The 23,572-nt window shown below is 44.9% G+C and overlaps 1 protein-coding gene across 3 annotated transcripts in view; it reads left to right on the top strand.

The window, feature by feature from the left end:
* The window catches only part of rptor (regulatory associated protein of MTOR, complex 1), a 168,690-nt gene that overhangs the window by 142,484 nt on the left and 2,634 nt on the right, over nucleotides 1-23,572 (top strand). The window contains exons 26-33 of one of the 3 annotated variants that reach the window (XM_086142949.1): nucleotides 1,675-1,780; nucleotides 5,909-6,023; nucleotides 6,117-6,241; nucleotides 9,663-9,788; nucleotides 12,824-12,871; nucleotides 20,837-20,943; nucleotides 22,369-22,496; nucleotides 23,470-23,556. In XM_086142949.1, coding sequence (XP_085999075.1) covers nucleotides 1,675-1,780; nucleotides 5,909-6,023; nucleotides 6,117-6,241; nucleotides 9,663-9,788; nucleotides 12,824-12,871; nucleotides 20,837-20,943; nucleotides 22,369-22,496; nucleotides 23,470-23,556 — 842 coding nt within the window. The remainder of the gene's footprint in view (nucleotides 1-1,674; nucleotides 1,781-5,908; nucleotides 6,024-6,116; nucleotides 6,242-9,662; nucleotides 9,789-12,823; nucleotides 12,872-20,836; nucleotides 20,944-22,368; nucleotides 22,497-23,469; nucleotides 23,557-23,572) is intronic. The other 2 variants (XM_086142950.1, XM_086142951.1) reach the window with 2 other exon arrangements.

Below are 23,572 nucleotides of genomic sequence, written 5' to 3' on the forward strand. Positions count from 1 at the left end.
GGGGGACGACTCACGCGACGTTGGCAGAATTTTGAATGCTGTCATAAAACTCCCATTTCAAAGCGCCGTACGTGTCTGTACGACTGACGGTCCACACTCAGGTTATCATCCCACTGTCAGCAGCACGAGAGCTGAAGCCGTTTGCGTTTCAGTCTCAGGGCTCTCTGAGAGCCAAGGACATTCCTTTGTTTATATTCGCGTGCTCGTGAGGTACATTACACACAACTGGTGGGTGCGCAACCCTTGGAATCAGAGTACCAACCACCACTTACCTATGTGTACACTCACGAAGAGACATGGTGCACACACACACTCAGGAATAGGTCAACACAAGTCTGCTCTAACCACCTGCGCTCAGGCTCAACCGAGAAGTGTGAGGCCTGTTGGGGGAAACTGGAAATACACACACACATTCCACGGTGTGCACATTCAAGGCGACAGTTTCTGAAAGATTTGTGCGTGCATTGGTCAGACTTCCTGTGCATGAAAAGTTTTTACTTTTAGAAGTATCATGCACAGAGTTGAAGCCGTCAACAGAGTCTAATCACACACGGTACTGATTTTTCCCCGTGATGCTAAAATGTGTGTGTGTTTGTGTGTGCACGTGTGCACACGCAGCGTAACGGACTGTTTAGAATGCAGCGGCCATAGGAGGCCTTGGTGTAGAATTGTGCTTAATAAGCGAACTGGCAGCCACGCGGACCTCCAACCCCCTGACTTACAGTTATTCCTTCCTTGCCGTCTGCGTAACCAGTATGCAAAACAACTTGCAAAGTTTTTCAGTTTATTACTTTGAAACTTATATCTCGAAAATTAGCCTTATATTACTTTCTGTACAGTTAGTGTTGTGCTTTAAACGGGGACCAGTCCTTTTTCTTAAATATACTGTACGTTTATGTAGTTCCCCAGCTTGGGGGAATGGACTATAAAAATGGAACTCAAAACATTTAGCCAACATGTAACATGCTTTAGCTGGCCCGAGTGGGGGCCTAAATGACTATATATATATACATATATATATATGTGTGTGTGTGTGTGTTTGTGTGTGTGTATATTTATATATAATATATTGTTATATATTATGAATATGTGTGTGTGTGTGTGTGTATACATACACACACACATATATATATATATATATATATGTATATATTTCCTTACTATATACCTATATACTAACCCTGGAGGTGAAATTAATAACTCACCATGAATTTTTGCTTAATTTTCACATTAAATAGTTAAGATGTGCTTCAACATCCATTCATTCATTCATTCATTATCTACCACTTATTAAAATAAATCGGGGTTAGAATTTAATGAAAATAAAAGGGACAAAGTCAGATAGAAGTTGAGTTCAAGAGGTTTAAAATTGAATTAGAAAACGAATTAGAAAAAGGTTATTTTTTTTAATTTCTTAGGTTTCGGTCATAGAAGGAGGCTGAGTGTGTGTGTGTGTGTGTGTGTGTGTGTGTCCAGTAAATCCTCCTTTCCATGACAAGTAGAATTTTCTTCCATCAATTGGGTTTTATTTTGAAATGTTTGTCAAGTCTTCAGTGATTCAAAGACTGAATCTGTTCCGTCATCGAGATTTAATATCACCTAGATGTCAGTTTCCAAAAAAATACCTGTGGCTTTTTCGTAATGATCGCCGTTCTCTTTCTATTCGGCACTCAGATCCCCGAGGAACACGACCAGCAGAGTCAGGTGAGGATGGAGCGGCAGTGGAGATTCCTCCGAAACGCCCGCGTGAGAAGGCAGAGCCGAACCATCACGCAAAGAGGTCAGTCCTCCCTCCTACGTGCACCCGGCCCCCCTCCCCTTATCTGCAGTTGAAAGCTACGGCAATTTAAGTCTCTATTAGCAACGGCAGTTCAGGGAATTAAATGAAAATGTATCAGCCAGCACCAAATGACACCGGGGGTTTGATTTCTATTTAAATGCAGGCCAGGATTTGCAGAGCTAATATCATAAACCAGTTTGAAGGTGTCGCCGCTTTGCACAGAGCACCAGGAATAACGCGTAAACTGGCGGGGCATCGTGAAATTATATCATATAAAGACTGGCGATGTGAGTTATGTTCTAGAGATCAAATGTAAAACCGCAGTGAAAAAAATGCCCAGTTCTTTGGATTTATCTTCAGCCTGCCCGCTGGTATTTGTGTGCGTGCTAAACATCGGGGGCTGAGGAGGCGCTCACGGATCGCGGCTAGGAAAATCACTATTCGGCGCGGCAGATCAAAAGATTGATAAGACAAAAAAAACTAAAATCTTCCTCAACAGATGTGTTCAATTGGATGACAGTGGGTTTCCTTCCTGACTTCACTCCGTTTCTAATCTACCTGTCTGCGCTCGTCCCCGGGAGGGATTTAAAGTAATTCAGCCCAAATGCCAAAATGTCTGTTTCTCAGACTTTTTTTTTCTGGCCACCTAATTTTTGTCCATTCATTATTCACTAAATATTCCTAAACAGCGCCTGATCAGATCCTGCTAATATGCACATATTATTACATATCATGTATAGTTTTTAGATCGTACCCCTTATGTTCCTCAGTGTATGTTCGGATAAAATGAACAGGGCTAAAAAAAATCCAGCGGTGATCCAGCTCGCATTATTCATAACAGTTTTCTTTTGTTCCTACCACAATAAATGACGGGTGATAATACAGTGTCATGCGATGCATATTTTGGGATTAGAAAAGTCCCTGAAACTTTTGGGATTATTAGTCCCAGTGGTTTCAATCAAGCTGTACTATCTGAGTTTTTACGCAGGTAAAGTAAGCTATAGTCATTTGGAGTGTTACTGTGTGCACATTTACAGTGATGAATAAATTTACCCCCCTCCCACCCCCCCATGCAAACGCGCACAGATGTACGCACACACACAGCCTGCTTCTATGACTCACAGGACTCCCCTTCACGCTTACTTTAAAGGATCTTACTTTCCAGCACAGACACAGCTCCTCTTCTCAAAGAGAATTGCTAACAGCCATGACGTCAGTGGCAGACCCCCACGCCCCTCCACCACCACCGCCATGCGCACGTACAGTCACGAAGCACAGGCATCAGAGCTGAGGTTCGCTCACGTGACCCTCCCTCTCTCGCTCTCTCTCTCTCCCAACTTCGCTTTGTACTTGGCGAAATTGCCTCAGTCCGTGGCGTTTTCTAAGAGAGAAATCGTAGGGCTGCCCTCATTCAGCCTGTTCCCTCCGGGGAGGGTGAGATGAGACGCCAGGACAGCCGGGAGAGGGAGGGAGAGAGGAGCGAGCTGGGAAGTTCAGAATGAAATAAGAGAAAAGATTGTTTTTCTTTTTTTTTTTTTTTGATGCTCTTTTTTTTTTTTTTTTCCTTTTTTTCCTCTTTTTCTCGCCAATACAAAATTCATGCACGTCACCAAGCAGCCCAAAACTCCTCGGGACACTTTCGCTGTAGTTCTTCACCAAGAGAGTCGACCTAAAGCGATCGATGAAGATGATCCTCCCCGGAATAAAAGCATCAAATGCCCATCTCCGCTTCCTCCACTTCCTTTCCCCCTCCAAACATGCCTCTCCCGCCCCTCGTCGCAATCCTTGTCTGCGATTAATTCACCATAGATCTCGCTCGTTTTTCTCCATCTCATTACTTAAGTCTCGAGAGTGTGCTCAGGTAGCCGAGTATGAGCCGGTGAACCAATTTCTGTGCAGTTGCCATGGAGACGAATGCCGAGGTGGTGAACCCGTCACTTGTGGCGGCGTGCTGCCGCTCTACTGCTCCCAGTGAAGCCTGACGCCGAAGTACACATGCAGACTTTTAATTTCTTCTCTTCATATGTTAAACGTGTCAGTAATTTACATTAATTGTTTCCAAAAAAATGTAAAGCGTGTGTTTTCTCAACCCTCAGGACATTGTCCTTCAAGGTCGAGGACAAAGCAGTCACGGTCGCCCATGTCGGGCTGCGTTGTGAAGGGAAATCGTGTTCTGGTGCTGATGAAAGATTGTCTCTGGTGTTTACAAGGGCTCTCAGAAATGTTCCCATCAGTTATTGCAGGCAGAAAAACACTGTCATTCCCAAAACAGGGACAGAAAGCTGAACACGGCGTGATGAAACTCATCAACTTTATGACCTCCTAAGAGGCAACTGTTGAATTTATATATCAGCAACCCTTTCTTTATTTTCATGTCTTAAAGAAAGGATAGACTCAGTTTCGAAATACTGTTAAGGGCATTCTGGAAAAGCCAGTCACACACTGGTGGTCAACAGCAACGCAAGCAGGCTCAGAAATCCAAACGTCTTGGGTGAGGTTCAAGCTGGAGGGAGTAAAATAAAATGGGGGAAAAAAAGGAGCGAGCACGTTAGCTTTGCTGGCTAAGATAACATCATTGCATCATTGCATCATAGCAGTCAACACCCAGACCAAATGTCCAGGTTCAAATACAGAGACAAATAAATTGACCAGTTCACTGGCAAGAAGTAAAGCACTTTCTTCTCCGGGGTTGAAGGTAAGGACTGACACGAGGCGCTGCAGATTGATTCAGCTGATGATAATAACAAAGTGCCGTCCACAAAGACGATGTCAAACAAATTCAGCAGCTGTATGAGGATGGAAGGGGAGCACAACCTTAAACTTATTGGTCTGTGTCATAGACTGATGGGAAAATAAAATAGAATTTGAAGTTGTAGCTCATGTCCTGTCTATTGGTTCATTCATCAAATTAACTACACTCCTTTTTTCCCATGGCAAATTTTGAAATGGGATCACAATGCCATTAATGTGAACTCTAAGTTATTGAATAACTTTTTTAATCGAGTCTTTCGCCTGATACATATATATATATATATATATATATATATATATATATATATATATATATATATATATATATATCAGTATACATATATATCAGTATACATATATATCAGTATACACATACTGACTGCATGTCACTGATATATATATACATATATAAATATATATATATATATATATCAGTGACGTGCAATCAGTAGAGGCAGGGGAGGCCGAGCCTCACCTGTCACCACGGAAAGACAAAAATGCAAAATGAAAAAATAAATGAAATGGTTGTATTTATTCAGTGATTTGTACTATAAAGTTATTTTCCACGTAGCTTCGCCATTTTTAGTTTTTTTTTTTTACAAAGTCATTAAAATAAAATCACATTTCCCGTTCAAATATGAAGAAGAGAGGTGTGGTGATGACGTCAGTGCCTCACCAACCATAAACCTCACCGTATGTATGTGTGTGTGTGTGTGTGTGTGTGTGTGTGTGTGTGTGTGTGTGTGTGTGTGTGTGTGTGTGTGTGTGTGTGTGACATTTTTTCCCAAGGATGCTCCAGTGGCTGTCTGGTGATTAAAGAAACATTAAATTTCATATCATGTTTTAATTTTTTTTCATCCTTCATTCAGTCAGTCTCACCCTCCAGTATCCTTTAGCAATCACATTATTTTTAAAGACACACGCTGTTTGTTTATGTCTGAGTCAGTTTGTCAAGGCTGCCCGAGAGCAGAACTTCAGCCCTCGCACAAATCCATCCATCCCCGAGCCCATCGGATTCTCATTCCTCCGTTTGCCGGCCCCGCCGAGCACTTTCACGTGTAGTTTAGCCGTGTCTGTGGTGAGCGGCCTTTGGAGGCCTTTGTTTCCGAGCGGTCCATTCCTTGGGGACGGAACAAATCGATATTCGACTTTTGGTCGTAAGCAACTTTTCGTCAATCGGCCAACGTCGTATCTGCTGTGAAACTATCATTTATTGTCAAATCAAAAAAGTCAAATATATTCGCATTCACCTGACATCGAAACATCCAAAGGAGGGTTTATTCCTCAGCACCGAAATCAAAGCGGTATTATCGCCATCCTCGATCATCTGGAGTGGTTTCTTTACGGTGACCTTGCTCTGTTCTCCCGGTGTCACAGGTGTGTCCCGACTGGATGATCAAATATTCATCAACCGCAACCCCGGAGTGCCCTCCGTTGTGAAGTTCCACCCCTTCAACACCTGTATAGCCGTGGCTGACAAGGACAGCATCTGGTGAGAGTTGCAGCACGGCGAGCACGCACTCCGCTGACTTCGACCGCACACTGGTTTGATACATATTCTGAAGGCTGTGCGTGTCTGTCGTAGTTTCTGGGACTGGGAGAAAGGCGAGAGGTTGGACTACTTCCACAATGGCAACCCCCGATATACCCGAATCACGGCTATGGAGTACCTGAACGGACACGACTGTTCATTGCTGCTCACTGCGACAGGTTCGGAACTCACACACACACACACACGCACACACACACACACGCACGTATGTTTGTGTAGACCCGAATTTGAAAATCAGACGAGCCCGTCACCTATAAGGCTAGAAATAATTCACTTTCTTAAATGTTCACACCCACCAGAGGATCCCGAACCGCAATGAGACTCATTTGCAGAAGCACTGAACCTTAATGCTTGACTCTTTCACCACGCGCACACACACACAAACACACACAAACACACACACACACACACCTCAAGTGCTCGTGGGCATACATCATCTTTCATTACCAGAACAAAACAATTACCCTCCGTTGCTTTATCTTCATAACCCAGTGGAGCTGTGATACACACTGTTACAACACACACACACTCACACACACACACAAGATTGCTTTTAGTCGTCACAGTAACATGGTACGACCCACCAAAACCTAAATTAACCTTTTGCAACAATGAAAATTAATTGTTCATTCAAAAAGTTCAAAGTCAGCTTTATTGTAAATTTCTCCGAATGTACCGGACACATAGAGCAATCGAGAAGACGCTTCTCACAATCCCATTGTCATGAAATTAACAGAATAATAATAGTAATCAAGTGTAAATTAGCAGTGAAGGGCATTGTTACATTAAACTACTCATGGTGGGTGTGGGGCTTTTGTTTGCTTGAGTTTGTGAAGGAAGTAGAGGCATCGCTGTGCCTTTTTCACCAGCGATGTTGGTGTTCCAGGAGAGATCTTCACTGATGTGCACCCCCGAGGAATTTATTACCGCTCACTCTCCAGGTCAGCGGGGCATGCTTGGTGTGGCCTCCCCGAAAAGTCAACAACAATCTCCTTGGTCTTGCTCGCGCTCAGCTGGAGGGTGTTGTCTCTGCACCGCGCGGTTCGAAGGTCGACCATCCTGAAGTGGGTGTCGTCCTTGGCGATGAGACCAGAGTTGTGTCGTCCGCAAACTTCACCATGTGATCGGTTTGCAGCCACTGAGTCGCAGCAGGGGACCGAGTACGCAGCCCTGGGGAGCCCCTGTGCTGAGAGTGATTCTCCTCGAGATGTTGTTGCCATCTCGTGCTGCTTGTGGCCCCTCACAGAGGAAGTCCAGCAGCCAGTTGCAGAGGCAACTGTTGACCCCCGGCTGCCGTTGGATTATGGTGTTAAATGCTGAGCTGAAATCCAGGATCCGCCTTCTCACATCAGAGCCTGAGGTGTCCAGGTGGGTGAGGGCTGGGCGGAGAGCAGAGCAGATTGCCTCCTCTGTGGAGGCCCGATATGCAAATTGGTATCATGATGATGGGGTTCAGTTCTACGGGTCGATAGTTATTGTAACTGGATTTTCTGTGGCACGGGTACGATGACGGTGGATTTGAAGCATGACGGGACAGCCGCTTGCCTGAGGGAGGTGTTAAAGATGGCTGTGAAGGCATCCTTAAATTCCTCTGCACAGTCCATCAGCACCCGACCTGGGATTTTGTCTGGGCCTGCTGCTTTGCTGGTGTTGATGGTGGAGAGGATTCTCTTCACACTAGCAGCAGACAGGCACCGAGTTTGGTCTTGGGGGCGCGGGATAAATGTTGTTTTGAGGCTCAGATCGTGCAAAGAAGTTGTTGAGGTTGTTCAGCAAAGAGATCTTGTCCTCGCAGAGCTGCGCCACAGGCTTGTAGTCTGTGAGGGTCTGGATGCCCTACCACTGGCTCCGCAGGTCTCTGCTGTCCTTGAATTGGCGGGTTGTCTTTGTTGGTGTATTTGCATTTGGCTTGCCTGAGCACCAGGTTGTCTCTCGCTGCTTACAGGCCAGATTCGCCCCTGGCTCTAAAGACTCTGTCCCTCAGCAGCCGGTGGACGTCCCCTGTCAGCCATGGATTCGGATTTGCTTTGGTGATGACGGTTTTGGTGTGGGTTACATCGCCAATGCATTTGCTGATGTAAGAAGTAACAATGTCTGTGTACCGTAATTTCCGGACGATAAGCCACGACTTTTTTCACGTAAACAACGATGCAGTTAATATCTGAACGTTTTTTTTGGGGGGGGGCTAACGAGCTTCACGCCGCTAAAACATTTATCCTCGTCACATCGAACCGATGAAATGACCGGGAAATTCCGAGTCTGTTCAACTCCGACACCGAAGAAGACGATTTTGACGGTTTTAGTGCGCAGGAGGAAACCCAAGATAGCGATCGGCTAGCCGGCGCGGCTTATATTGAGGTGCGCTCAATAGTCCGGAAATCACGGTACTCCTCAATGTTCGATTGGTCGTTTTAAGTGGCAACCTGCTTGAACATTTCCCATCGGTCTTGTCGAAGAAGTCCTGAAGAGCGGAGGTGGCCCCTTCTGGCCGCACCCCTATCTGCTTCTGAACCAGCCTGGGGACTTTCACCTTGGGTCTGTAAGCCAGCATTAGCATAACAGCAGTGTAGTCAAGGTGGGGGAGGCTTTACGTGCTCCTTCGTGGGCGGTGTAGACCAAGTCCGAGGTGCTGTGACCCTCTGTTGGGAAATCAACATGCTGGTGAAGTTTTGGGAGGAAAGCCCTGAGGTTAATGTGATTAAAATCTCCAGCAAGGGTGAGGAATCCATCTGGGTGTGTTGTCTGACGGCCTGGTACAGTTCACTAAGTGCTACATTCCTGTCACTGCTGTTGGAGGTGGGAGGGATGTAAACAGCAACTAGCAGAATCGCTGTGAGTTCCCTCGGCAGGTAGAAAGGACGACGCTTAATGATCATAAACTCTGCCAGCGGTGAACAGTGTTTGCATATTTCCGCAGGGTCCTGGCACCACCCATGACGGATGTAAACAGACTCCACCACCGCAAGTCTTTCCTCTGTTCACGAGTGCTCTGTCCGCTTGGTAGCATGTTAGCTGCTCCAGTTGTCATTTTGCAAGGATTTTGTTGTCCATCTCCTCACAACATAAGGTGCTGTTCCTCAGCATCCCTCCCTCAACGCTGCTCCGAGGAATATCAAGGACAATTTTTTTTCCAAAATAAATTGATGTATGAATTTATAGATATCGATGAGTTTGAGGCAGGTTATGTAATAAGCTCTGCATTGCAAGTGCACTGTGTGCTTGAGTCCAGGGGGCTTGAGCCTCATTTTGTCATTTCATCACTTTTTGTCTTTTTTTTTTTAATCGCTGACAGTGCAGCTGCAAACAAAGAGGCTTTTAAATGCTGCCGGGAATCCCCCTGTGATTCTTTTGAGTAGTGCATGCATGCGTGTGTGTGTGTGTTCATGGACAGGCCACGCTCTCTGAAGGCTCTTATCATGGTTCTCTCTCACTAGCTCGGTTTACGCTGAAATCCACTGGGAATGTAAAGTCAAGTGTTGCACTTCCGCCAGACATGAGCTCCTCCCAAACTCTCTTTTACCTTCCCCGTGTCCCTCTGCCCTCTCCAAACCCTCCTCCTTTTTTTTTTTCCGTCCCCAGATGACGGAGCGCTGCGCATCTGGAAGAATTTCGCCGACCAGAAGAACCCGGAGATGGTGACGGCGTGGCAGGGCCTGTCCGACATGCTGCCCACGACCAGAGGTCAGCCCTCCACCAGCACTCACAGTAAAGATCCAATCTTACTATCTGAACTCACCAATCCACTCCCATAGCACCCACCCACCCCATAGCCACTCACCAAATGCCCCACCCCTCCGAGTCACACTTCCATGCCCATCTAGCGAGTGACCAGAAAAGCAGGGAGAGATGTTTTGCCAATCCGCTAGCTCTGTCTGCTCAGATGATTTTATATCTGAGACACCTTCTGATGACTGCACTGTCTGGCTTTTTTGGCCACGTGAAAGTACCTCTAAACCAGGGGGGCTCAATACGTCGATAGCGATCTACCAGTCGATCTCAAAGATAATACTGGTAGATCGCATGACATTAAAAAAAAAAATAGACGTCAGCCTATCGTCCATCCCGTCACTTGATTGATATACAGGGCAGCTGGTCAAGTGACATCTGATTTTTTTCTGATTCTCGGTTTTCTCTCTTAAACTTAAGAAAGAGTGTAAAATGAGTGGGGCAGCTGGACCAAGTAAGAAAACAAAAACGTATCACTTTCATACGGAATTGGAGGAGGACTTGTTTTTCACGATTACATTATCGAAGTGCGTTCGCCTCATCTGCCGGTCTAACATCTCAATACCAAAGAAGGGTAATGTGGAGCGGCATTTTCGGACCGTTCATGGAAAATACGACACGGACGTCGCTCCAAAAAGCGAGCTGAGAAAGAGAAAGGTGAAGGAACTAAAATCCCAGTTGACCAGACAGCAGTCACGTTTCACAGAACATGATTCAAAAGCGAAAGCCGCGACCGAAGCTTCGTTCCGAGCGAGTCACGTCATCATTAACAAGGCCGGCCAGAAGCAACTACTGTCTGAACTATGATTCAATTCAGTGCAAGTCATCAGAGTGAACTTGGGTAATGACAAAAAAATGTACATATTTATTTTGTGTTGTGCAATATTGGCTCATGCGGTTCTGCACATCGACATACATTGTACATATAAAGAATGTTTTGCATTTTTGTTTTGCATTTTGACTCGGTCATTTATTATAAGTAGCTCGCATGCTGAGAAAGTGTGCGCACCCCTGCTCTAAACCATGTCCGCCCACTTAGCCGATGTGAAGTTTACAAATAACGTTGTGTTTTCCCTCAAATCCATAGTGTGCTTTTTGCTAATAAATAATGAGTCAAAACGCTCCATTGTTCACATTAATGGGATCACAACCAATACGTATCGGGGAACATACGTTTTCTTGACAGTGCATGTGAACAGAGGCATGTGAGCCGTGATGCAGACGGCATACTGAAAAGTCGGTCGTGTGTGTTCTGAGACGACAGATTCCGCTTGCTGTGTCAGCGAAGAGGAGGGTTCGGCTCTTCTTCTCCTGTTGCTTTTAGAGCAAAAGCCAGTGTTTGGTTCTGCAGTTCGGAACGCAATCCACACACACACACACATACACACACACACGGAGCGTATGCCCTCATCGTTCCCCATACTTTTTGGTCCCTCGGCTCTGGAGTTTCGGAGTTTCCTAACCATGAAACCTTTGCGGAGAAGCCATGACAGCCGAGGGGCCTCACTAATAATCTATGAATGAATAAACATGATCCTTGACGCGCCATATTACCATGAGCCTTTGCCAAAGCCTTGCCTGGGGGAGGGCAGGGGGTTAAGCAACTTCCAGAAAACTTCTTTAGAACCCATCTCATCTTGAGCTTAATTTGATGTAACAAGAGCAGAGCTGTCATGCTTAGTTACCGGCTGACTGGCGCCCGGTTACCTGCATGGGGGTGTGAGCCTCGCAAGGTGTGCGGCGTACGGCTCCCCGCCATCACGGAGCCGCAGAGTCACCAGAGCATGCTGAGAGGTGACACACTTATCTAGCATCACTGTCTCCTGACGCTCACACTCAACTGTTTACTTAGAGCTCTCTCACTCTCTCTCTCTCTCTCTGCCAGCAAGCTGCAGCCAGGTTTTTAACATTTAATCATATTTGTTATCCCGGATGTGTTAGTGGCAGTTGTGCCGTGCAGGTGCTGCATTGAGCCCCCGAGCGGAGGCATTCATTTTTATATAATAAGCCACGCCATCCAGCTCATCCCTGAGAAACGCTTTGCTGACAAATCCAGCGGGTGTTCAAATATTTTCATACCACCACCCCGCAGACATCAGCAGCAGGAAGCAGCGTGAATGTGTGTGAAAGAGTCACACACACACACCACTAGGCCGTCCATCTCATTATTGTGAGCTTGCAATCTCAGTAATGCTTTCAGAATGAGACTTTTTTTTTTTCTTCCTCAGAGCTAATTTTTTTTGGTTAGATCAGTGGACAATGAAGTGCTACCGACAGTCAAATTTAATATCTGGCGTCTTCATGCCAAAGCAGACACACTTCACTCTACCCACGCTCATCCCACCCCCTTCTCCCATCTCATACCAGTGTGCCATTTTCATGATGGACTCACTGACGACTCCAGCTTGTTGTTACTTTGCTGGTTTTGTGTCTTCCTCCCGCCGCCGCCCATTTCCCTCCCTCGGTTGAAAAAGGCAGATAAATATCCACGCCTCCTAAGGGACACAAACTCGCAAGGGTTTTTCTTTGTTGTTTTTTGTAATTAACAACCGGTCTCATTTATTTGAAATAATAAAAACAAGAAAATATCCAAACCGCTCGATCTACTCCAGCTAGACGGATGCAGCGTTACGAGAATAGTATTCATTTTTAAGTTACGATGAATTAGTGATCATAACACGCCATCTCTACAGCACTCAAAGCACTTTACAAAGATTTCCTCTTTCTGCCCAATACCGTGAATTCATGATTTAATGTCAGAGGCTGGTGGGCTGCTTAGGTCAGCCCCCCCCCCTTGGACAGTGTCGGGTGATTTCTGGGAAAACGGCAGCCTTGTTCATCCTCTGCTGTTCGAATGCAACAGCGCAAAATGTGTGTAAAGGAGAGAGGAAAACAAGTGTGAATGCTTGCGCGGGAGTTCACGCTAATTTTTATTTATTTTTTGCCTGCTTTGTTGCATACCCTCCCCACCCCTTCTCCTCCCGCATTCTATCTGCCCCCTCAATTCCTCGCAGGTCTGGCCAGAAGGGTCTCCATCTATCTTGACAGGAGTAAGCAAGGAGGTGAGTGCAGCCATTTCGATACTCCGCTCTCTTTCTCAAGCAACCGTTTTGCCCGCCTTTCCCGACCCCCCGCGTCTATTCACCCCGCCCTTTTGCTTCCCCTCATCCATCCCATCATGCTGTGCCCCCCCCCCCTCCACACACACACACATCTGGAATCTAAAAGTCACCTCCTTTTCAAAACATGAAACTCAAAAATATCTCATTTATTGCCAGGCACATGTTTTGTCAAGTGTTAAGGGAAAATCCAAATTAAAACTGAATATCTTAGAATTATGAATGATCCGTCATCAATTTTAGACAGAGGTTAGCACAATGTAATTTAACCTCATTTTTGCTTTTGATTTCAAAAGTATCCCTCTTGCTGCCACATTGTGTTATGTCAAGGGATCGATTATTTAAAAAAAATAAATAAAACAAAACCTTCAGCGCTTATTTTCATCTCCAAGCAACTGCCAACAACTGCTGTTCCCTGCTGGGGTTTTTACAATTGGTCAATTGCAAGGAGAATTTGCACATGGTGGCATTTGCATGAACCCCCCCCTTACAGAAGAGAGATATTGACACTCACCTAAAGACCAATTAAGTAGCTCTGCTCTTTGTTAAGGCCAAGCTGAAACTACCGCCATTACTCATATTTGCCCTGAAAGCGGACTTTCCCGCTGGAAATCACACCCGCAAAATGAATCCCGCCCAAAAGTGTCCGTATGTAATTTAAAGCGTGTTTGGTGCCTGCAATTTTAATAGCTCGACACTGCCTGGTCCTTGTTGCCGAAAGGATTGGCATGTTTAACTCCAGAGGATGCGGCTAAATTAGGGGTTTGTGGCCGGCACGTACAGGAGAACCAGTCCTCCGTGAGCCACATCTGTATGCACGGCAGTCACTGGAGCGAGAGGGGAATTGAAGCTTTGGGCCAAAAAAATAAATAAAAAAACACAGGAGGATAGGAGTTTGCTGAGTAAAGTGTGAGATTACTTAAGAGCCGAGGTCACAGTGAGGGTTAAAACAGTTGAATAAATACCCCGACGACCGGCGGGACTCATCTCGGAGACGGCAGTGACCCAGAGGGGAAATAAAGAGAGGGCAAGACGAAAAAGAGAGCATAAATCAAAAAAAGTTTGACGCTGCACTCAAAGAGGATTAGAATATTGTTTATTTTTAGGGCTGGGAAGCAGCCAAACACAATAAAACAGAAAATTCAGACACTCATTACCAGCGCGTGGGCTCACATCAGTGCGCGTTCACGTGTCTTAGGGAGTTAGGCGAACATTTCACTTCCTGACTGTATCGCGAGCCGATGTAATTAAAGCCTGAGCCGCATGCGGTTAACAAGATTTCTGCTGGTTTTCTCGGTACTTCCTGGCTCCCTGTCTTCCCATGACCGCCAGGCTGATTTTCAAAAACCCTTGATGGGGGTGTTTCCCCAAAGTTTTTCAAGTTCCCTCTCTTTTTATTTTTGGTCCCTCCATTCTCCAGCACGGGAAACTAGAGGCCCTTTTAGTTACGGCGCCGCTGACTAGCGCCCGCATATCAGATCATGCTAAACGCCGAACCGGGGTTTTCACAAGTCTCGACTAAGAACGGCCTCACGTGTTCTGCGGGAGGTCGCGGGGTTACTAGAAATGAACGGCGGGTTTCAGATGAGTTTCAGACCGCCGTGACATTATTTCTCCAAGGTCGTCAATAGTACATTGAGAAAAATTGAAATTGAAAATTGAGAGACCAGTTGATCATGAAGACTTTTGCACTGTGAGAGCCTCAGGTCAGCCAGGCCCTTCCATTAGACAAATAGAGGAAATGCTAAATACGTTTTTCTTGATTTTGATACGCGTATCCAGCGAGAGGACACCAGAGACCGAGGTCATGACTAAAGACTGTTTGTGCTAACATGATATTCCATGGTTCAGTTTGATTTAATGGATTTCCTCGCTGGAGTTCAAAGCATATTCTTAAAATGTTATGTATATCCAGACTACATTATTAATTTGTTTTTCCTTTTTGTCTTTGCATGTTAAAACATGTTTAAGTGGGCTTAAACATGCGCCACTGCCAGAGTGTTGCACTGTCACATGAAACATCTCACTTTATTAAATATACTGCTCAAAAAAAATAAAGGGAACACTTGAACAACACAATGTAACTCCAAGTCAATCACACTTCTGTGAAATCATAGTGTCCACTCAGGAAGCAACACAGATTCATTTTGACTTGTTTTAAGGACATTACATCAAAGTTGGATCAGCCTGGAGTTTGTTTTTACACTTTAATTTTGAGTGTGATTCCTAATCCAGACCTCCATGGGTTGATACAATTGATTTCCATTGATCATTTTTGTGTGATTTTGTTGTCAGCACATTCAACTGTGTAAAGAGCAAAGTATTTCATAAGAATATTTCATTCATTTAGATCTAGGATGTGTTTTTTAAGTGCTCCCTTTATTTTTTCGAGCAGTGTATAATCGCACAATAACCGACATAGAGGTGAAATTCTCTGAATATGTCGTACTTCGATTGAAAACAATAGGATCGTGTCGCTGGATTTGGTTTCTTGCACTGGAAGCTTCACCTCAATCATACGTTTAAATCAAACCTTTCAAGAGTTTCGTTCCTCCCCTTTTCATTTCCCCGCCTCTTTACTCATTCTCATCATTCTGAACATCCCTGTCTTTCCACAGTCAAATTTGAACTAAAAGTCGGGCGAGAACGGTTTATTACATTGCAGCTCATCAGCAAATGATTTTATTGGTATTCGTGATTAATGTCAGCCGCGTGTGTTCGTTTGAGCCAACCTCTGAAGCTCCATCATGCTAGCAGTGGTGTTAATGCTCCGTCATTTGTCAGCGTCTTTATCAGCCAGGCAGATTTCTATTAGATTTTCCACCTCTGCACCACATATCAACGTTACCAGATGCTTGTTGGAGCCCCCAAATTATATCGCCAGTCAAAGTCCGGCCGTCGATCTCATAATTTCAATAATCCTCGACAAGTTTTATTTGTCTTGAGGACCTGGAGGACCTTATCAAAGCGAACAAGATGAAGGCAAGAGATGGAGAAAACAATGAAGGCTGCTGCGCCGGTTTAATGAGCTGCAGTGTGTCGGAGACCCAGTCCATCACTGGAGATAATGGTGCTGAATAAGAATAAGCCGTCTTCCCCAGTAGAGGGGAAAAAAAGAGAAAAAAAAATGAACAGTGGAACAGAGATATTTATGCGCAGGGATAGATAAACATATCCTAAATTAGAGATCGCCTCGGCACACTGGCGCAACGGCATGATGATCTACCACAATTGCACAGAGAGCGGTTGTTAGCGAAAGATTCAACAAGGGAAAGACCAATCTGCTTAACAACGTCATTACTATTTCTGTTCCCTTTTTTTTTCCCCTCTTGCTCTACTTTCTTATATCTTCATGCTATGTGTCTATATTGATTTCTGTGTGCGGGCAGCCTAACTCCCAGCCCGGCCCACATGAGGTTTCCCTCTCTGGCGGTTTGAGATGCCGAACGACGACTGCGAGACAAAACCGAACGGTCAAGATTAAGACTGCGAACCCGGGAACTTGGATTGTTTAACCTTTTCCCCGATCCGCGGTCGGAGGGTTGCGGTAGTACGAGGCTGTAGAAGAGGAGGAGATATCTGAGGGAAGATGAAAATGGGCTAAGAAAGAGGAAGTGGGTTCCTGGAAAGAGCACTCAAATGACCGATTAAGGGGATCAAAATATAAGATGATGGAAATGCCGAGTGATTTGAATGGGAATGTGCACCTTAAACTTGCATCACTTGCTCGACATGCTGCTTTCCTGCTGTTTCGTCGTGCTGCCTCATTTGTGTGCCGCGGCTTCTGAAAATATCATAAAATAAAAGAAACTCGACAGGTAGACAAAGCACATACAGTGGCGCAAAGCCACTGCAAATGCGCATAAACAACAAATGCGTTTATGCGGAACAGTTCGAAGAGCTGAGTTCTAACAACTGTCCAGCTTGAATTTCCTTCTAGGAAATCCCTTCCCCCAGGGGAACCTTTTAGCTTTGCACTCGCACGGGCTCTAAGGGACCACTGTAGGGACCTGTGTGACGCAAGTGTCTGCGGCGTGTACCTTAAGCGCCGCACTCAAGAATACTTGCTTTGAGCTAATACCGGTGAGAATATCTTCCACAGTGAGCCCTGCAAATCCCTCTGGTGTGGCAGGCGGAAATAGCGTGGACCTCGTGTTCGGTCCATTTCCCGCTGGTTCTGTCCATTTTGTCGCAAGTCGCAAGAAAAACAGATGACTAGTGACCGCTACAGTGTTTCAAAACTACACTGCCCGCTAGGAGAATCTTGTCATCGGCATGGCTCGTGTGTTTCACCAATCCCCAAGCAGCTACGCCGTATGAGTTCCGATGGAACCGTTGAGAAAAACCCTGCCTACATGGCAGAGGTAAAATGGTTCAAAGAACTGAGCTCCTATTTCCTGGTCCAGATGCAGGAAAACTCTACCTGGGTCCTGACAGGGTTCTTGAAACTGCAAAAGGTTCACACAGTGCAAAAGCAGCTATTTTCATTAAGCCCCGAGTGCACAGGTCATGGCCAACAACTTTTAGTATTTTGTTGAGCAATGACATTAGCTCATCAATTGTGGCGTTCTCTTCCGGATAAAAAAAAAAAAAGATAGAATAGATGAACAGACAACAGTCTACTTGTTATAGCCAAATCTACCACCGAACAAATAAGTGAAGGCAGAAGGTGTAGAACAAGCCGTAGCTCCTACAAATACCTACAAGTACAGCCATTTTGGTGCTGCTCATGGTTCATCCATGGTGACTTAAATGTAGAGAAATCATTTCCCGCAAGGGATTAATAAATTGTTTTTTTTTTATTATTATTTGCATTATTATATATTAGAATATATTAGAATATAATATATTATAATAATTGTAAGCATGACTCACATGCAGATCCTTAGCAAGGTATCAGCTCCCCCTCAGGCACTGACAGTAAGATATGTAATCCTGGCAATCATACATGTAAAGGGGAGACTGAATTATCCATTCAGGAGAGAGTCTGGTAGATGCATATTTGCACATCTGCTTCATATTTAATATGTATTATGATGTAAGTATGAAGGATTGGCATCTAAGTCGGACATCCTTTAATCCATCGTTAGGAAGCATCTTATTTGCATCCTGCTAATTATCACGGCTAACCTGCAGGCTCCCCATTAATAATAAGTGACTGCGACCCCGGGTCGCCGGGCTCCTGTCATTACCTTGCTCAGGCCGTGGCTATCGATGCCAACCTTGTTGACATCCGGCCACTGACTCCCAACCTCAGGTTCCGACAACCGGTTGTTCTGGAGCTCCATTATCTGTCCCGTACCTCATCGAGCACTACGCTTTACTCTGACCCCGCCTTCAATGCCAGAATTGGATTCCTCTCAACTGAAGCTCTTACGTCATTTACATTTTTACCCCCCAGAGTTTCTCCCAGTATGTCGACAAAACCAAACGGGTATGTCGTGGTCCAAATTGGCTTTTTTTTTTTTTTTGTCTCTGGAGTGGCACATTTTTTTATCAATGTGACGGGGAACCACATCCAGTGTGCATCTGCTAACGGAGCCAAAACACTGGTTCTAATCACATATATCATCATATATCTCTCAAATCTCCACACACTGATGCTGATGGAGCTGCCATCCAGGCCACTGAACAGTCTTTTTGTAGGATTTCCCCGCACAACCAAAGAATGGATGCCACTGCGCCATTTATATGAAGTGGGTTTCTCCTCAATGAAGGGATGGGGAGCGATGAGCCCGACTCCGATTCAGAAAGAAATCTCAGAGCCTTATTTTGGAGGGAAAGCACAGACGCTTATTTTCGCACCTACAGGAACCGTTCTCCCTCCGCCCCTTCTCACTGTAACCCACATTTCCTCATCACGAAGCTGCCAGCTTCAAAGGGAATGCCTCCTCTCTTCTCGTCGCCTCTGAACTGAACCAGTATCTGTTGTAGCCACATGCCAATGTGAGCCAGCGCTTCTGTGAAGTGAATCCTCCCTCTCTCTCTTTCTCCCTCTCTCTCTTTGCTTTTCATCTGCCTGTGCCCATTTCACTGGAAGTACAATGTCTGTGCCGGCAGTGTGACATCATAGCGGAGGATCTGAAGTGGCCCCATGCGGCTTGGGCTTTCCTGACAACACAAACAAGAAAACTTGAAACTCATACCAAAGTTTCGGTGCAGTAAAACTAATCTAACTCGCGGCTCCCCCGTAGGCTGGAGGAACAGGGCGTTATGGTAAATGATTGTCGTGGCCTTGCTTGGAAGCCGGAGGGGAAAAAAAAAAACATGAGTTTATGGAGGACACCGCTGTCGTGACACGTAAAGGTGCATGTTAATTTTCATCCTCCGTACATCCTCCCTTCGTGTCGGCGGCACTCACTTTTGACCGTAGATCGTGTGACTTCTGCACTCGCAGACGGTCAAATCGAACGCTCGTTTTTGCAACTGACTTTGCAATCGGATTTGCAAAGTTTGGATTTGGGGAAGATTTTTGTGGCCAGGATTAAAATGATTTATTTGCGTCCTCGATACAAATCTTACTCGTCAAGACCGAACGCCGATGATTTACCGCAGACGATTTAATTCATCCTAAAAGCGACTGTTCGTTTCAGCTGTATCTTACTAAATCACTCCATAAAGTTCCTTGTTATTCGATGAATAGAGCTTAGTGAGCTTATGCCGAGCTGGGAAAATACTAGTTCACAGGCCGGGCCTTGTTAAGGTTGTGAAGAATGATGTCACATATTTAGGACTTAGGAATATATTTAGGAATTAAACGGCAGTATAGGATTCTGGAGTCGACGAGAAGGTTATCTCTACTCTACTAAGTTTTTCACACTCTGAAGATTTTTCCCAATCGTTTTTTCGGGTGTCCTTGAAAGGAATTATTTTAATGTTGATTTTTTTTTTTTTTTTTCTTTAAATGGCTCCTACTTGGGATCTAAATTTCAAAAAAACTAATCATCTAAATAATCATAATAATCTAATAATCTAAAGCATTGTTAATAACTGTTACTTATGCATACCTGTCTTTTCACTTAAACCTCTATTTGAACCCTTCCAGAGCATGATATTCAAACTCATAATAACAAATAGCATATCCTATTATTTGATAATATATAATGAATGAACCTGCGTCATTGACACGGTCTTTGTGCTGCACGTATTAGTCACACAGCCGTATGCTAATCTGTCAGTTGCCTGGCTGCATATGGCAGCGAGGGCCGCTCCGAAATATCCGACAGATTGCGAGATCAAGACATTCTCCGCGGGTCTTAACAGGCGAAGTTTCACTCTTAAATGAAATCAACTTGGCTTCAAAAAAATGTAAAAAGCCGAAATTAAACTATGTCGGGTAATTTATATTTATTGCTCATATTCTTAATATTGATCTGTTTTCGACCCAATTTTTTCCATCTTTTCTTTTTAGATGGAAAAAGCCGCCTTGCCTTTTGTACACTGCTCGAAAAAATAAAGGGAACACTTAAAAAACACATCCTAGGTCTAAATGAATGAAATATTCTTATGAAATACTTTGCTCTTTACACAGTTGAATGTGCTGACAACAAAATCACACAAAAATGATCAATGGAAATCAATTGTATCAACCCATGGAGGTCTGGATTAGGAATCACCCTCAAAATTAAAGTGTAAAAACAAACTCCAGGCTGATCCAACTTTGATGTAATGTCCTTGAAACAAGTCAAAATGAATCTGTGTTGCTTCCTGAGTGGACACTATGATTTCACAGAAGTGTGATTGACTTGGAGTTACATTGTGTTGTTCAAGTGTTCCCTTTATGTTTTTTGAGCAGTATATTTAAGCCCAGCAAGTTAAGTCTGAGAGTTCCGGGTGGAACGCGTCGGTCTTATATGTACTCTCGCACACGTTTGTCGTGTATTGAGTCGGTGTCACCGTGTGTTGCAGGTGCCGGCATGGTGGTGGACTGGGAGCAGGAGAGCGGTATGCTCATGACGTCCGGCGATGTCCGGGTCATCCGGATTTGGGACACTGAACGGGAGATGAAGGTCCAGGTGAGGCCCGCCTCCTCAGATTTGTAGAATCCAAGCCTGGCATGTTTTTATTTCATAAGTCAGGTGACACCTCGGCATCGGCTTCTCTCGGGTCGGATCCTTTTAATCTTTGATACATCAGTCCAATAATTCAGAAAAGGGGTGCAGATCCCTGACAATGTGGAGGGAAAACAGGGCATTGTTTTATCTCCTCGTCGATGGCTTGCTATCTTTCTGTCGACACCCCATTAGCCGATTGATGTTTGTTCCTCTCTGCTTGCAGTCGCATCGAATGTTGCCAGTCATCCTGGTAAAAATGTGCGGAAAACACAGGGCGCGTGTTGTGATTAGACATCGTGCCTTGCCTCGGGACGTCACGGCAAAAAAATAACAAGCGTATGTATCAAAACAACATTTATAAAAAGACCTAAATGGGTACAGCTGCAGATTTGACATCTAAATGAACACGTGATGATATGAATGAGGGATTCGTTTGAACCGAAATACTCAGTTGCGTTACATCTTGCCAAGTCTGGATCACAAATACGATCTGGGTTTTGCGACCAAGGAAGTGAGCGTGCTTCCTGCACCGGTGGAGTTTACCGTAGCTAACTAACCCTCTCATCTGGGTTTGTCTTTTTTTGGGGAGGTGGAGTTGTATAATCCAACCCCACGCTTTCATTCACAAACAGCAATACCTTGTACAGAGAAGACACTGGGAATATACCGTTTTTATCTTTATGCTTATTGGACACTGAACTGACGGGAAGGGTCGGGTCGTTTCCTCGGAGCGCGGTTGTAAACATAATCTCTGTCTCAGTCTCTCTTGAGAGTACAAGTTTCCATTTTCAGCAGCAATCCTCGGCCTTAAAATCAACAGGGACATTAATTCATCTGTTCTTCAGACCCAGGTTTTGTGAGCAGAAGAAAAGGCGAACCTTCCTGATTTTTTTTTTTTTTTCCTAAATAATGCCCTTGACAGCCACTCTTATTTCGTCTCGGTTTCATTAAAATCATTCATAAATTCGTCTGCTTTTTGTTTTTTTAATGTTTTTTTGGCGCATCTCGTTGACCTACAATCCAAGTACCCCGCTCCAGGAAATATAGGTGGAGCACTGGCTTCGGCACAACTTTGAAATGAATGTGTTTTTTATGGGATGTCCCGCCGCCCAAGTCTTTGAATTTTACAGACGTCAGTCTTTGTTGTTCAAACCCCTTTCAGAGGTTAGGTTTGAATCTGTAAAGTTTCCCTCCTCGATTCATTTTCAATACTACAGCTACGGTGCTTTTGGTTCTTTTGCCTGTGAACTGTATCGATGTATGAAATTCTCAGGAAACCCAACAGGACGTCCTCATTCCTCCAGCATGTGATCATGCCACTTTTTTTTTTTCCACAATCTGATTCCATTAACCTCTTAACAACAAGTTTCTCTCCATGTCGACCAGGACATCCCGACCGGGGCGGACAGCTGCGTGACCAGCTTGTCGTGCGATTCCCAGCGGTCGCTCATCGTGGCTGGACTGGGCGACGGATCTGTGCGTGTCTTCGACAGGAGAATGGGGCCGAACGAATGGTAAAGCGCCTCGCAAATCCTCCCGAAACTCGACCTCGTCTATCAGTGTCCGATCGACAAGAAGGTGAAAGAGACGATTGCTGGTATTTTGTAGCGTCCTCACACAAAAATGACTTTGTGGGGCAGGGTGCAGCACAGGAGCCCTTCAGATTTGAAAACAGAAAAATTTGTTTAAAAAAAAAAAAAAAGTTCATGCTCGAAGTTCCCACCTCCTTCTCAAAGTCCCACCATTATTTCAACACATTGAGTTTTCCATGAGCACCGAATTCTACATAAGGCCGCATTATTCACCTCTCCAATCTGTATTAGTTATATATGGCTCATTGTTAATCTCCCTTCAGGCTTGCCACCTATTTTAATGGGCCCAAGTGGCACTGAACCCCCTCCGCCCTCCATCCTCCATCCCGGCCGCCCCAGTCAGTTAAACATCATTTTAATTTCAATCCCAAAGAGGAGTTGGAGGCGGGGAGTGTGAAAACAAAGCAGTTAAACCATGAAGTGCCCTGTAAATCTTTTAAGTATCGCATATTTAATAGCTCCCTCCTCAAGCAAGAGTAACATCTTTGAGCGACCGCATTGCTCCTCCGAGGTTAAACCTGGGCAAGTTCAGATGGCGTTCCCTAATATCCTCCTGTTTGATGTGACTCGCCTGTACACAGACGCTAAAAAATCAAAAATCTGTTTCGGATACATTTTTAAAAAAAAAAAAAGGATGTACAACACGGCATTATTGCGCATGGGTCGTCGAGTTTCCTCGCTGATGTCGAACACGGGCCTCCGGGAATTATGATCATTGGGCGCCACCCAGTGGTGGCTCGCCTCAACACAGAAAGACGGCAAAAGTCATTGACACAATTTTGTCTTTATTTTGATTGGAGTTGTGTAATTAATAAGGCATCCTCATGCGGAACTCCGGGAGGGTTATATCATTTAGAAGTGTCGGTTAAACTGTTCATCTGTGGTGTTTTTCCAGCCGGGTGATGACGTATAGAGAGCACGGCGCCTGGGTGGTCAAAGCTCACCTGCAGAAGGAGACGGACGGGCATATTATCAGCGTCAGGTGAGTTCCGACACTT

Source organism: Fistularia commersonii, chromosome 35 (assembly GCF_037954325.1).
Source record: "Fistularia commersonii isolate RoL2024-O1a breed Wild chromosome 35, RoL_Fcom_v1.0, whole genome shotgun sequence".
In the NCBI taxonomy this organism is placed as follows: domain Eukaryota; kingdom Metazoa; phylum Chordata; class Actinopteri; order Syngnathiformes; family Fistulariidae; genus Fistularia; species Fistularia commersonii.